Consider the following 16,302-nt stretch of genomic DNA (forward strand, 5'->3'; position numbering starts at 1 on the left):
TGATCGAGTCACTCAGAGTGTTGCCACCTCTATACATTTATGTGGCTATGGCCAACATGTTCAGGATACACAAACACAATGTTTGTCATTCAAATTATGCAGTGTTATGAACGTCAGATAAAAATAGCAATGACATATTGCTGCTAGTATAACCACAGTACACTTGAAAGAGACATGAGATAATTTCCATATTAACTATTGTTTTACTGTAAGACATTTTGCATATCATTATCGCATTGTTTAAAGTGTTTTGTTTTTATGGAATGAATTACATTTCATATTTCCCTATTAATATTTATTAGTTTGTGAATTAAGGTTCGATGTCTTCATGGCTTGTTTCTAATGATATCACTACATTAATTTAACGGTGATACTTACCAACTTTCATTGGGTACAGTGAGTTAAAGCGAATATTTTAATTAGCATAGTTCCTTAATCTTCGGGTTACTGGGTATTGGAATGACAGCCATCATAGTGCAGCGAACGATGAAATTCCTCTAAAGCAAGAGGCTGTTGGTTTGATTCTAATACGGAGACATTTTTTTATGTGATATTTTTTTTTTATATTTTTTATTTTACTCAGGCTGTTGTTTTTATATTTGTTATTCCGTAATCACGATAGAATAAAAGAAAAACATTCCAAGATCAAAAATTATTAAATTTAATAACAACTTAATAATAATAAACTTATATTTAGGGCATGTTCCATAACTTCAGAGTAAATGTTATTTATAACATAGATGTATAAGCCGACCATATTCAAAAGTCACACTTTAATCTATGTTTCCAAGTAAATAGTAACAAAATAAGTACTCTATCTCCCTGTACTGTTCAATACGAAAACTATCAAATAAAATTTACATAAAACTTGTGAAACAGTCTCACACCAAGAGTCGGGTACCAAATATTCAATTAAGGGCTAATTTGCAATCATTAGATAAAATCATAATTCTATGTGTAAAAATGTGCTACAGGAGAAAACAATATAAATAAATAAACAGTTTGTTAGTAACAGATTTATCTAATCGAAGTTCTGAGCGACAGATATTTAGATGAGGCTTTTTACACGATTGGCGAAGATGGCTAATTTTTTTCTTTCTTTATCCCCTTTGCAAACCTGAGGGCCTTGGGCAGTTTGCCTGTTCACCAGCTCGTATAACCGACATTGGTCACAGCTGTATGTGTAATAATAAGATCATAATATTAGCCTTGTACTGTCCCACTGCTGGGCACGGACCTCCTCTACTACTGAGAGGGATTAGGCCTTAGTCCACCACGGTGGCCTAGTGTTTTGGCAGACTTCACCCTACCCTGAAATTCCTTGTAAAGAATGTCTGAAGAACGTACTTTCGAAAAGTCAGAGATTAGTGTCTTTGGGTTTTGAACACGCAAACATTCGACTCGCCAGTTCGTTCCACTCCGAACTAGGTCGTCGCCATTTTATTATTAGCTGTATGTGTAAAATATCTTTATCGCTTTGTTTTCTATTAATCTATGGATAACTTTTATCAGACGATTAAAAAATCAGCCTTATTAAGTACTCTTAAACCACTGGCTTACGGTTTGCGCCCATTTATTCATATTTTCTTCCTCAGTCTATTCAAATTTCTTAATCATAAATTTGATAACTCTATCATCATTTTTAGGATAGTCGAGGCCTATTTCAGCTAGTTCACTGATTGGCATTACTAGGGCGTCCGTAAACCCGCATTTGTACGCCAACGTCTGCGATGCTATCCCTGTGAAGACCGTCGCGGTGCCTTTCACGCCTTGTGACAGGCTTAACGGAGTTCTGGAATGAGGTGATAGTAGTTATGATAAGATGCCTATAATGCAATTATTAGACACGAAAAACAGTAATTTTGATATGAAATGAAATGAAATGAAATGAAATGAAATGAAATAAGATATGTAATCTATAATATATGCAATCGAATATATCAATAAGATATAGGTCTTAGATATGATCAAATTGTAACACACTACGGGTATTTTGAAGGAAGGTAGAATTTCTCATCCTCAGTACAATTTGTGAAGATATCCATCATACATGAGAGTTTTCCACTAGTTTCTTTTGTAGCATATAGAGTTTAGGATAGCACCTTTGACTTATAGTAAAGGACGCCTCATTGGAGACGTGTATTTGGATTATAAACCCTGAGTTTTCGATTCGATTCTATCAACTATTAAAATATTGGTTACCTAGCGTTAAGTAGTCTGGCGCCAAACTTCGCCCCTCTATACTCCCTGGCGACGACCAAGCCCAGCGCGTGGAGAATCTTATCCATGCCTAATAGTGCGTATACGTCGTACTTTGATTCTCCATACTCCAGAACGTCGTACACATTCTTCCATTTCTTACCTATGACCTGGAAAAGTTTAATACGTAGAGATTCGAGCAACGTTTATATTTATAAATAGTAGAATATAGAAAATAGAAAGCTTGTAAAGGACTTCTTAGCTCTTAGTACACAATCAAAAGTCTAACATTTTGGTTTTGGTTTCTTAATATGTGAGAGTTCGCCTGGGTAGCTACCACCCCCAATATCTACTTCTGCCGCCAAGTAGCAGTGTGTAGTCACTATTGTATTCTGGTTTGAAAGACATCGTAGCCAGTGTAACTACTGGACATAATGAGACTTAACATCTCATGTCTCAGGATGGCGAGTGTAGTAGAATACCAAACAATACTTTGTAATTCAAGGTGATGGATGGTGTTTCTACTGTTTATGAGCGGTCGTATCACTTACCATCAGGAGAACGGCAAGCTCGTCACGTCATTCAAAGTAAAAAAAAATCTATCAGAATTTTTATTTTATACACTCGCCTAAGTTGAAGGTAGTTGAGATCGTCATCTTCGGTGACGCTCTGACTTGCTGACTTTGTACCTGGCAGCACATTGTTTTCGTATATTTGTTAATGTATTTATCTAGCTTAACTAGCAATTTTAATTAGTCACCGACTCCAAAATTTGTATCCAATATATACCTGTTATGTGAAATAATTTTTAATAAAATTATTTTTATTATTACCTCTAAGTCGTCATGTTCTCCTTTACACCCCACGTAGCATACATTAAGTCCCACCAATTTTTTTTCACCATTTATCTCAGCGTAGCAACCCAAACTCATCCTTTTAGCTAGGTAATAACGCCAATATGCCACTATACCATGAACACTCTCGGGGTCTTTGACGAGCTCTGTGGACAAAGGAAGATTAAGTGCAGATAGACGGAGTGGCAGCATTTTTTTGTTGTTTTCCTATTAAAGCAATCATTGTTTTATATTGTACTAGCGGACTTAACATTTTTGCTTATAACTTTTTTATTTATAGTTCTACGACAAAAGTTACTGGACCAAAGTTGTAGAGAATTTAATTTGCAACAAAAAATGTTTATAATTTTTTTTTGTCAGATAAATAGTTTAAGAGATACATCGTAAAACCCTTTCAACTCAAGATGGCGGTCGTGGGACAAGGGTGGCGACCCCACAAACTTGGCTGTAGCTTTACACTGACCCCCCCTACACTTCTAAAAAATAAAATTGCGTCCTCTAAAAAACGCAACCCCAAATGTAACTTTTCAATGGACTAAATATACAATTGACCATGGGAGAAAGATGGGTTTTCCAGATTAATACCACAAACACTTAATTATTGCCCCTGGGACTTGTTTATGGTCATAGCAAGAGCAAGCCGCACTCGAAACTGTAGTCTTTTAAATTCAAATGGCACATCAGTCGGAATCATTGGGATGCGCGGTATGAGAACATCTTCTCCTTTATACTTTCCTTTCAGTATAGTTGCTTCTATCACGTTGTTTAGTAATTTTTTTATCGCTAACCGTGTGCCGTTGCAAAGACGTGGTTGGTTGATATTTCGCAACCTTATAACTACCGATCCAATCTTTAATTGAAGATTGTGAGGTGGAAATCCTGGCAAATCCAGCGAGTTTAAAAATTCCGGTGGATAGTTGACTACATCATCTTGGTTAGTAGCCGAATCAACTGATTTATATATCCTAGCGGACCCGACAGACTTCGTCCTGTCAAAAAGATTTGTAATATGACAGTTTTTTGTTCCTATCTATTTTATTAGTCACAATGCGATATCACTTTTGTTGAGTTTCAGAACGCGACATTACATTATTATATTCTGTGCTCCAACGCAAACTGCTTTGATGTTAGGAACACACCTACATTGCTTAGACAACAGTGAACTTTATTCAATAGCAATTAAGCTCAAATTGACTCTACGTATTAGTTAGAAAACGTTTGTATGGGATAAAGAAAAGGACTGTTTTAGGGTTTTCCGGCAATTATTTGATATTTTCTCGCCGTAAAAACCATCCTTGAGCTTCGACGAATATTAAAAAAAAAGAATTGGCCAAATTGGTCTAGGCGTTCTTGAGTTATGCGCTTACCAACACATTTAGCGATTCATTTTTATATTATAGATATTGACTATTTTTAGGGTTCCATACCTCAAAAGGAAAAACGGAACCCTTATAGGATCACTTTGTTCGTCCGTCCGTCTGTCAAGACCCTTTTTCTCAGGAACGCGTGGAGGTATTAAGCTGAAGTTTATATCAAATACTCAGGTTTACTGTCCCTTGGAGTTGTGAAAAAATCAAACTTCTAAGCCAACGCAATCAAAAGATATCTACAGCCGTTTATGCCGCAAATTTTCGAAACTCGCAAGGGAATCAAAACCTACAAGGTACTTCCCGTGAACTCAGAATCTTGAAATTTGGTAGGTACGAAGCAACGTCTTATAGTACAGCTAAAGGAAAAATTGCGAAAACCGTAAATTTTTATTAACATCATATAATAAAAATATTTTTAATAATTTTAATGTTATTATCCCCTTCCTCATGAACGCGTAGAGGTATTAAATTGAAATTCATATCAAATTCTCAAGTTTATAATACCTTTAAGCTGTAACAAAATCAAACTTCTATATCAACGCAATCAAAAGATACACCAATTTTCATACTCGCAACTTCTCACAAGGGAATCAAAACCTAAAGGGTACTTCTCGTCGACCTAGAATCTTGAAATTTGGCATGAAGCTGTGTTTTATAGCACATATAAAGGAAATTCCGAACAACAAATTTTTTAGACCTTTGTCTTTAAATTATGCTCTTCTAGCTTTCCATATTGTTATGGATTTTATTTTGCAATAAAAATACCATAACTATGACTCGATTGTCGTGATGGGTGAGCTTTTACTTATATCCCTACAGGTTTGTACGGAATCCTCGGTGCGGTATCGGCCGACTCGCACTTGGCCGATTCGTAAATATACTGCCTCGATGGCGTAATACTAACGAGCGCGGTACGACAAACGCTCTGAGATGCCGAGATAGAATCTCGAGTTGGGCAAATTGATATTGAGTTTGTCTGTTCAGTGTCAATCCGGAGTATGATATTTGTGCCGATATGGAAATAGGCTCGCCTTCTATCACGTTATGGTACGGAATACACACTAAAAGAGGATACAAGAGTTGACCCTCTTTACATTGAGCGTGTGACATTTTTTTATACTTGACGATAGACGAACTAACCATATTACTTGACGAGAGCAGTGTAATACCACGTACTGCATTATAATTAAAAGTTTGCGTGGTAGTGGGATTAACACTGTTTATGAATAGTGTCGCTTACCATAAATTGAGTGTATTTATCTAAATAATTTTGTTATGTCCGCCCGGATAGCGACCACTGTACACAAGGTGCTAAGCCCGCCATTGTGGCCCACAAAAGCGTGTAGCGTTCCGGGATCAGTCTGTATATCCCTTTCAACAGTGTCGACTGCCGGGGGTAATCATTTCTCGTCAGTAGACATTCTATTGGCCACTACTCCACTAACCATCAGGGGCCTTATTCTCTATCCCGCACGTTATTTTGACAGTGCGTAACAAGCACGTAACACATCGCATCATGTTTAGGACTATAGAAATTTGGCTTACAGAATACCATTTCACGCACGTTTCTCGAAGATAACATGACACGGCCGCGTTACGCGTTTACACTATCGTACAGAATACGGTCCCTGGTGCAGTGTCAGTTTATCGTACATGTACAAACAAACATTCTTATGAAAAAACAATAAAAATGAATACTACACAGCTGACAGCTGAATACATGCACATGTCTCACAAGAAGCGACTATAGTGATAAGTTGTTACTTACTTAGCACATTTAAAGCCAAAATTATCATTTACAGACTTCTCAATGTCCCTTTCAAATTATAAAAACTACTTTAAACAAAGAATGACAATGATTTTTTGTTAGTTTAAGGTCATTTTTTCTTATTAAATTAGTCACGTGGTCTTAATTCATCACGGTTTTGTAGATTATTATTTAAAATAGGTATAATGTTACTTACTATACCACAAGGATCTCTATTTAAGGCTGCCTAATGAATTAAAATATCTATAACAGTTTTATTTGACATTTGTTTAAAATTTATATAGCAGCGTTGAATTTGATTACAATATGTGTGATAATGAATACCAGCATCGGATTAAATTGGCCCATTTTTAGGTATAAGACTACTCTATGATACTACTATACAATGTTACATACATAATTTTTAACTAACAGGAAAATGTCGCTTAACGATAAAGAACTGCGTGAAACAGATCTGTGCTTAAAAGTTAAGCCCAAGTTTACTTTATGAATCACTTCATGTCAGGAGTTGGGTCATGACTGATATGTGTGATATGACATGATAGTATTTATTTACTGTACCATTATTACCATCATTAACCAAGTAGTAAAAATGAATAAGTAAATACCTTATCTTTGCGATACACACTGCGGATAATTAAGTAAATCCGCAAGGAATTTGTGTGCAAAATCCACGCGGTATCTTAATTATGTAATACCATATGAAAGTTTGAAAGGTGAATCATATCATATCATATAAAGGTGAAATATAAAAAAAAATGTTGCTAGACTTTTCCGCGTCTTTGATCTAGATTTTGTGTTTTTAGGACAATTTTTATATTAATAAATTAAATGATTTTTAATGTTTACGCGATTAGACATTGATATAAAACTATTTTATGGATTTATTCGCAGTTTTTATATTATAATATGCTCACGATGTTTTAAAGAACGCGCCGTGACCATGAAGGTTGCATTCTTCGAAACGTCGGGAGGAAATTATAATATAATATATAAAAACCGCGATAAAATGCGTAATATAGTTTTATTATTATAAAGTAAATTGTTTTATTGTTATGAATTGTCTTATTAAAATCAAAACTTTAAATAGCTTTACTCAAAATGTTACTCATTGTCGCTTAGATATGATCGTCTTTTATTTATTTATTTTAAGGACAAACAGTGGTAATTACATTAAAACAACTGAACCTTACAAACGACTAACAATATTTTAAATACATTACCTTTAGTTGCCACGGCATGCATTGATATGTTGGAAAAAAACAATTATAAAATATAAAATAAGTAACGTTAACAATCATAAAATTAAGGAACAAAAATTAAACTGTACTTAATGTTATGTCGTAATGTATGTCTTTCCAGCGTCAATATCGTTTTTGATCATGAAAATTGCGTTTACCCAAAAATTACTAAGATTATATGGAGTGGACTTTGGGAAGATTGTCATACAAATAATTTCCGCACATGCGATGGTTACTCAATCTATTGTGAAATAGATACACCAATGTAAAATACTTCATATTTTTTCCGTAACGTAATTTACGCATTTTTAATGCGCATATTAGCGTATATTCTGTAAATATGTTATTTTTGTATAATATCTAAGCGGCGATAGCCTAGTTGGGTGTGGAACGGACTGCCAAGACGAATGTCCGCAGATTCAAATCTCAAGGGCACACCTCTGACTTTTCTAAAAAATCATGTGTGTATTCTTTGTGAATTTTTCGTTCGCTTTAACGGTGAAGGAAAACATCGTGAGGAAACCTGCACATCTGAGAAGTTCTCTATAGGAATTTCGAAGGTGTGTGAAGTCTACTAACCCGCACTAGGCCAGCGTGGTGGACTAAGGCCTAATCCCTCTCAGTAGTAGAGGAGGCCCGTGCTCAGCAGTGGGCAAGTATATAATACAGGGCTGATATTATTATTATTATTATAATATCTATGGACGCAGTGACATCTCATCAGATGGATATTTCAAATAAGACATCGATTTATTACCAATTGGTCATATTAATTTAATTCAAATATGCAAGTCAATTAATTTAATTATTGATTTATGTTTTTACAATTGACTGATTTTATCAAGGCTTTACCTATTGCTGGCGAATAGTGCTTTGGGACTAAATATTAAAATGTGTCGGTTTATCAAGCAGAAATTTTTGTATCTAAGTAATTTTTATCAACAAAATACATAATTGTTCCTTACCACTCAAATTGCAGAGCACCTCGTCAGTGCATAGATTATCCACCAGGATCTTGATGGCTGTCTCATCGTCTTCTGCAGGTAGGTCTTGGACTATATATTTGACTCCATTTGACTCCCATGTGTCGTACACGCGAGGGTATGATTCATCGAAGATCCTTTCGAATGGCATTTTGAGCTAAAAAAATTATTGAAAAGGTATTGACTTCGGTTTCCACACCAGGAACACTTTGTATGGGTTTTTCATTATTTATTTCTGACTCGTTTCTCTAAAGGGAATTTGCGTACGATAGGCGGTCGACCGAATAATTGTGCCAACCCCACCTTAGAATGGCATAAGACAGGTGAATGGAGTTACGACTACAATATTAATGGCAATGACTATTAAAGTTGAAGCATACTTATTCGTGCTAATAATATTGCCACAAAATAGTATTGAACTATGGTCTATGTAGAATGCAATACGTTTTATACAAAGGAAAGTAATGAATCAACATGCCAAATCCAAATTTATATGCAACGTAGCGAATTCCCAGTTGCTTTTTGCAATTCATCGTTAAAATTGACCTATCAGAATAAAGAATTTTTCACATGCTTACAAATTACTTATTTGATTTGTATTACTCGGGATCGGATCGAAGATTATGTTTTGGATTTTCTATTGATAATGGCCGTAAAATTATTTTATGAAGAAGCGTTAGGTGTGCAATAAACTTTAGAGATAAGATTGTGTTGCGTTGTCAACTGTACAGTAATCTTAACGAATCCAAGGTCATTGCATTATCCTTGTCTAACCTTGCACCGAACGGAATTAAAACAGACATGCATAGGTAAATATACAAGAACATATGTCCATGTATGGAATGAAGTTAGATATTTTAATTTATAGCGGAAGAAGGCTAACAACCGCCTCCTAGTGTTTACTGCGAATGAGTCAAAGAGAGTTAGTTATAAATTGGCATTTGCTCGCGGCCGCGTCGGGCAAAAAATTATTTTTCGGGATAAAAGTATAAATAGTTAAATTATTTTATGAGGAAACTAGGTCATTAATAAATGATAATAAAGAATATGTTAAAGTTTATTAATTATGGAATTATATAGAACCCAATTTTAAATCAATATTTTTTTTTATAAAGCAATAGAGAATAACTGTAGTTGCCAGTAGCAACTATACAAGAAGCAAAGAGTATTATAAATGTACATACTCCTTACTTCACAAAAAGTCCTGCATATTTTCCTGGCATAAAAAGTAGTTTAGAGGATAAATTAGTTTCCTATTATAGAAAAAAAAAATGGACAAGAAGTTTTTGAAATTAGCGCGTCCAAACAAACTCTTCAGCTTTATATATTAGTATAGATATGGAAACGAATGAACAATCATACTACCAGAGACACTGTGAGTATATCAACCTTTAAAGAGGAAGAATGGAAATTGAGAATAAGGGAGAGAAACATATCGACGGGTGAAAAGACATTTTTTGCAACACAAGTTTCATACATATTTAAAATCAGCAATTTTATTTTTCGAATAAAATGTCGCTTAAGTCAATCAGCTTTTTAACTGTCGATATCATTTTCAAGTTACTTGCCAGTCACCAATATTATATATGTCGGTTTTCTATCTACTTTGTAATACCAAGTCAAGTATAAACATTAAGCATATATGTACATAGGCACATTGTTAACAAAATTGTCTTCACACGACAAGCTTGGCGTTCATTCATTTATACATATGCGTGAAATCATTTATAAATAAAACATGAGGTTTTCATACAAAGGATTTTGTTACAAAAAATCCAGCTAGTAAGTAAATTAATTAAACCAATACATAAAACCTCTGAGCTTTATTAAATGGAATATATAAACATTTTCGACAAAAGATAGTTTTACCTTTTTACCTATAATGTTAATCGAATTTTTTCGGCGTTTTTATTTTTTTCAACTCAATATTTTTAATTAATATTATTTATACTCTGTTCAATTTATATTATTAATATATAAAAAGCCAAGTGGATCAGATTGCGGGGATAAGCATAATATTTGTTTTATTTTTTTTAATGCAGAAGCCTATTTAAATATGGAACAATGTTTATAAAGTTCATTTTTACAACCGTAATATCTAAATATTTAATTTACATTTTTATGTACTTATTGTAATAAGTAGATATAAAAAGGTTTTTAATGTATATTTGTACTCGAATGTATTCAAGGAACGCTTTAAAGTTATTTTTGGCCTAACACAGCATCTTTTCTCATAGAAACGGGGTCATTGATCTGTGAAGATATTTTTGTAAAATGTTTTGTATTTAGAACACGTCTAATTTATTTCTAACCGACAAATTGAATTTAAAAAAATAACTTGAATTAATCTTACGGCTATTTAATTTATGAAGAATAGTAATTACTGACTTTAGACATTGAGTTAAAGGCCGGTGGAAAAAAAAATATAGCGGAAACAATATATTTGTTGCAAGCGTTAATTTTGGTCAAATACTATTTTTAAATAGTTTCAATGATTTTTATAGTTGGTTTAACTGTTGGTAAATTAAAATAACCTGCGCGGGTCCCCACAATTTGTATGGAATTATTGTTTAAGTTATAAATTATTTATGTATCATTTAGTTTCGTTATCACATGTCAATTGTACTATATAATCTGATAGCACTTCTGCACATGCAGTTTTATTACATAAATATATGTATTATTACTTAAATATATTTGATAACTTATTTTTCACCTAATGCCTAATCTTACCGTCATCAAAATTTAGTCACATATACTAAAAATAATGACATATATTTTTACTCACGTGTTTTTTATAATCACACGTCCGTACGACACAGTATCAACAATGCAGTGCGAGGGTACAGCTTTAGGTCGCTCGCTCACAAGCCATTTTATAATTTAGCTCGCGATTTATCACTTACAACAATCATTGGGCTTAAGCATATAAATGTACGTGAAAATCTCGCTCAGTATTTAGAAGATAACTTGACCTTGTTGGCGCAAGGCGACGTTATGTTAAGTTTTGATTAGCCAGTTTTTTAGCAATTTTTTCCTTAGAACTACCAGATGTGACACTGGCATTATTCAAGTCAATATTGCTTGAGGAAGTCGATTTCTGCAAGATTTCTTGTTAATCTAAGCCTTGTTTAAGTCTGACGCGATGGTCATTTGTAATATAGAGTTGTCGAACAACTTACGGTAATAATACTTTGGTTAAAGTGTTTGTAATAGTAGAATTTATGTAATGAAAATTGCGTGGAATTATATATTCACACACTCACGCCTTTAAACCCCGAAGGTGCAAAAGCGCAATGCACCCACTTTTCGCCGTGCGTATTCCGTCCCATGATGTGATAGGAGACGAGCCTATCGTCATATCGAACACAAATTCCGAGCTGATACTGAGTAGGAAAACCCAAAATCATTTTGCCCGGGGATCGAACCCGAGAGGTTAGCACTGCAGTCGTACCGTTATACAATTACGCCACTAAGGCAGTCATACCTTGAATTACTGTCGAAAATAATACAGTAATAAGACTTATTATTACGTTATTCGATAGTTCGTCGTAATTAGAAGGCGGTAAGCGATTGGTAGAGTTTACGTTAGAGTTCTCATGTTTCCTGAGTTGTCCCTTGCTTTCATAGAAAACCTATATAATTCGTTTTCTCATAGATGTTAGGGCATATTCGTCAGTGGATTTCCAGTATCACACTTATTTAAATCCTTTACACAAAAATGTTAATTAATTCAAATTATAGTTCTGTCTTTTATGTTCTGTCGTTCTATCTATACTTCTGTTATATAAAGTTGGAGAGTTTATTTGTACGGACTAATCTCAGGATCTACTGGTTCGAATTGAAAAAATTATATCCCTGAAAACTCTTACACGCGTGTGAAGCAGCGAGCAAAAGCTGGTCCTAATAAAATTATAAGCATTCTTTAATATAAATGTGTATAATGTTTTGTGATTATAAATTATATTCATATATTTTCAAAATTCTAATTATAAATGTGTTATGAGACTATAAAATAATTCATATATTTTTAAAAAGGTTATCTACTAACAATACTCCTGACACTGCGGAAGGTCATGGTCCGCGATTATTTTCGGCTTTCGGCTATCAAAACTTGCTCATCAGTACATTATATCACTTGACGATAATGATTTTATTTTCCGTCTTTATTGTTTCGTGAGCGAGGGTCACAAGGATAGTGTCTTAAGTGGACGTAATTTGTAGTGTGGCGATTGTCTATCATTATCAAGGTCTGTAATCTATAGCCAAGGTCCAAACCTGTTTGGTAGAATACAAATAAGCAGTTTGGACATGATTGAAGTGATTATGTGCCGGGCTAAATTAGAAAAAAATGTTCCGAATGGGTCATTAATGTACTTTGAACCTTATTATAACTAATTTAGGATATTTTTTTTATTTCGAAAATACGTTATTATAATTTCAACTTTCTTATATTTTCCGTTCCGTCCGGGACGATCTGAGTGTACGTGACTTCACGGATATTTTAGTAGAATATTATATTTATTGTCATTAAAGATTCATATCTTCTGTTTGAGGCGGGCGTGGTAAAGTGACTCCACTGCACTTGTAGCGTCTTAGAGTACCAATTAACGCGAAATGGCTATCTTTCGTCAATCATCGTAATTATCTTAGACTATTATCTAAGGTACTTATGCATAGAACTCATGTTTATGAGTAGATTAACAGGTTTGCCCCTTATATTTTTTACAGGGAACGAGTTTAATCGATGTATTAAATTATAGAATAGGTGTTAGAAAGAACATTAACTTAGTGAATTAGTTGTACTATAATAATATAATAATATCAGCCCTGTATTGTATACTGTCCCACAGCTGGGCACAGGCTACCTCTACTATTGACAGGGATTAGGCTTTAGTCCTCCATGCTGGTTTAGTGCGTATTGGTGGACTTCACACACCCTCAAAATTCAGGTTTCCTCACCATATTTTTGTTCACCGTTAAAGCAAGCGATAATTCACAAAGAATACACACATACTTTTAGAAAAGTCAGAGGTGTGTGCCCTTGGGATTTGAACCTCCGGATATTCGTCTCGGCTATCGCTCGCTCGCTCTAGTTGTACTGTTTATATTTATTTCACTTCTTGTGCTGTAAATTGAGTTGGGACGCATATAAGCTTCTTGAAAGAGTTCATATCAGTATCGGCCTGGAGTCTGGAATTTGTGGCCAATAAGGCGATTGGCTTGTCTTCTATCATGGGACGGAATACACAAGGCGAAAAGTGGATGCCATTTAAATTACCGCCCACTCCTTCGGGAATAAAATATGTGTGTGTGTGTGTGTGCTTGCATGCGTGCGGGTAAGCATGCGTGTGTGATTGTTTCTTAAGCGTTATAAGTGGGACTTTAAGTTAAACTATTTGTTTCAATAATGAATGTTATAACTCGATATGAACAAAACATGTTGCAGTTTGCTACGGCTTGCACTGCCTAATACCGAAACTAATTTGATAATTTCAAAGCCATAGAATGAGTAATGCAACAGCTACATTGTTATAAACAACATAAAAACGCTATTTTATTTTTATGTTTACAGTAGAAATACATTAATTTATGAGTAACATTTTATCTCAATCAATCATGAATTCCCAAAGGGTAGTGTAGTCGATTTCGCGCGTACGGAATCGATTGTGTTCGTTGCGAAGGGACGTAACAATCGCTCTTTATAAATAAATATGTCCACTGAATGTAAAACGGATGACTAAACCTAGTAAAATTAGTGGCGTTATTATACTAAGGCACTCTGTTTAAACACTTTTTTTTTTCGCTTTAATTGCGCATTGGGCACGAGATCTATTGTTTTTTTTAATGTATTTTTTTTAAATAATGTGGAACGATGCTTCGTAAAAACCTTGTTCTGTCATTGATAGGGAATTCCAAATGAAGCCATATTTTAATGGTATTACCATAAAGTAAGTAATATACTCGTGAGATATATTAGATACCACTGTTAAGCGAGTTCAGACCAAAAACTGGACTAAATTAGTTTAGCTGAGCTCGCATTGAAGAGATAATAAGTACATAGCTTAGTTTTATTGTTTGCAATTTGCATAAGAGTATAAAAAATATCTCAGCTATGCGAGCTAATCTATACTTCATACAAGATGCTTTACAAACATTTCAAAACGTGTGAATATTTGGGTTATGCTACAAGTTTGATGTATTGGCAGGTATTCTGCCCAATGGAGACTATTTTTACTATCCTTACAAAATGTTGAAAAATGTTCCATGAAATTGTGGCGGTACAGTTAGTGCATATACCGCCATCTTGTCAACATCGCCGGAACTGCAAGAGGATCGATGCAATGACACAACTGGAGTGATAATCACACAGCAATCACGATAGATGGCGACATCGATCCTGAATCACGCTTGCACAATTTGCGCGACGTGCAGCATATATACCACCTCCGAATAAGAACTGTCGGAGGGGCCGCGACCGGTCAGGCGCAACATCTGCCTGACTGGAAATCTTCCCCTTCCATAGAGGAACGCAACCATCTGTTCCTCTATAGCGGCATTAACCTTTACACCGTTACAAAATGAAGATTTTTTTTTTACTATCCTCTCCACTCACCTAGCACTGCAACTTCTTTAAGCCAGGATCGGTAGTGGCACGCATTTTGTGATGCTAAGCCGTGAAACTCGGCGTGCCTCGCGGAGCACCAGTTTTTTGGCAAAGTGACTCCACTGCATCTGATGGTAAGTGGAGTGGGATCCAATAGAATATCGACTGACGAGAAATGATTACCCCTCGGCATTCGACACAGTTATACTGGTCTGTTATACACACAAGCTGATCCCGGAACGCGCATGGGCCACTTGGGGAAAAACTAATTAATCTTAATTCCAACAAAATTGATCAAATAGGATAGGGAGGAGTTGGAAATATATTTTTCCATTTCCCTCCACAACAAAGCGGTAGAAAAATTATGAATTACAATGAATGAATGGAAAGTAGAGAAGTCGTCCGCACTCCTCAATGATCGCTAGCACCAAGCCACCTTTTTTCTTTTATTCTTTCTGAATTACTAAACTCATTGACTCGATCCTTTACTCTCCGGAACAAACAACTATAGAAGGTTTTTCTGGTAATTACTATTTGGTCAAATCTAAAATCCGAGAATCCTCCCAGCGCCGCACGCTGTTTGAATACCTACATTGTTTGCAACGTATTTACAAATTCGGTACAAAGACAATGTAATTCAATGTTTTGGAAACAGGATACGGTTATACTACTTGCTATCATTGTTTGCAACATGAGAACTCATTCGCACTAACCTTGCGAGACGCCTGGCAGAACACAGTTGCCTTTGCCTTTTTGGAATATGAAATTATCGTTGGTATACCTGTTGTTCTGCATTAAACGTAAGTTTTGGCTAATATTTAAAAGTATCTTAATATTCAAATTATACAATTCCGAAAAGGTTACTTTTGTATCATCATATAGATATCCTACTATTGACCAGCTCGAACCGGCTTCTTTGTTTTCTGTTGAAATGGTGATTTTGTATTTCCCGCGTTTGTTTATGAAAAATGTTATTAGGAATGATGGTGTTGGCTGTGGTAAATATCTATGTTCAATGGTTAAAATTCACAAAATGGATGACTAGTCATTTTGTGTAAGCAGTAAAATTTATAATAGAAACACAAAGGTGAATCAACCAGAGAGCTTGTTTTATTGCCGTCCATATTCTAGCAGTTTCATTTATTCTATGTTCAATATAAAATGCAATTATGAAATGTCTTTAGTTATATAAACGACTTTGTTTAAGTAATAATTAAATATTCTCAAGAGTCATGTATGTGCCTTGACTTATCATAAGCGCAACTATATTTACCTACGTA

At 34.7% G+C, this 16,302-nt stretch overlaps 1 protein-coding gene across 1 annotated transcript; it reads right to left on the minus strand.

Moving 5' to 3' along the window:
- Positions 1–637: 637 nt before the first annotated feature.
- On the minus strand, positions 638–11,540 carry LOC115455604. Its single transcript, XM_037446503.1, has 5 exons — positions 11,204–11,540; positions 8,398–8,572; positions 3,033–3,199; positions 2,203–2,369; positions 638–1,792 (listed from the first exon to the last, which is right to left on the minus strand). The coding sequence occupies exons 2-5, from the start codon at positions 8,564–8,566 to the stop codon at positions 1,597–1,599; spliced, it is 699 nt and encodes a 232-aa protein (XP_037302400.1). The 5' UTR covers positions 8,567–8,572; positions 11,204–11,540; the 3' UTR covers positions 638–1,596.
- Between the last annotated feature and the right edge of the window lie 4,762 nt (positions 11,541–16,302).

The sequence above is a fragment of the Manduca sexta genome, unplaced genomic scaffold, assembly GCF_014839805.1.
Source record: "Manduca sexta isolate Smith_Timp_Sample1 unplaced genomic scaffold, JHU_Msex_v1.0 HiC_scaffold_3101, whole genome shotgun sequence".
Classification (NCBI taxonomy): domain Eukaryota; kingdom Metazoa; phylum Arthropoda; class Insecta; order Lepidoptera; family Sphingidae; genus Manduca; species Manduca sexta.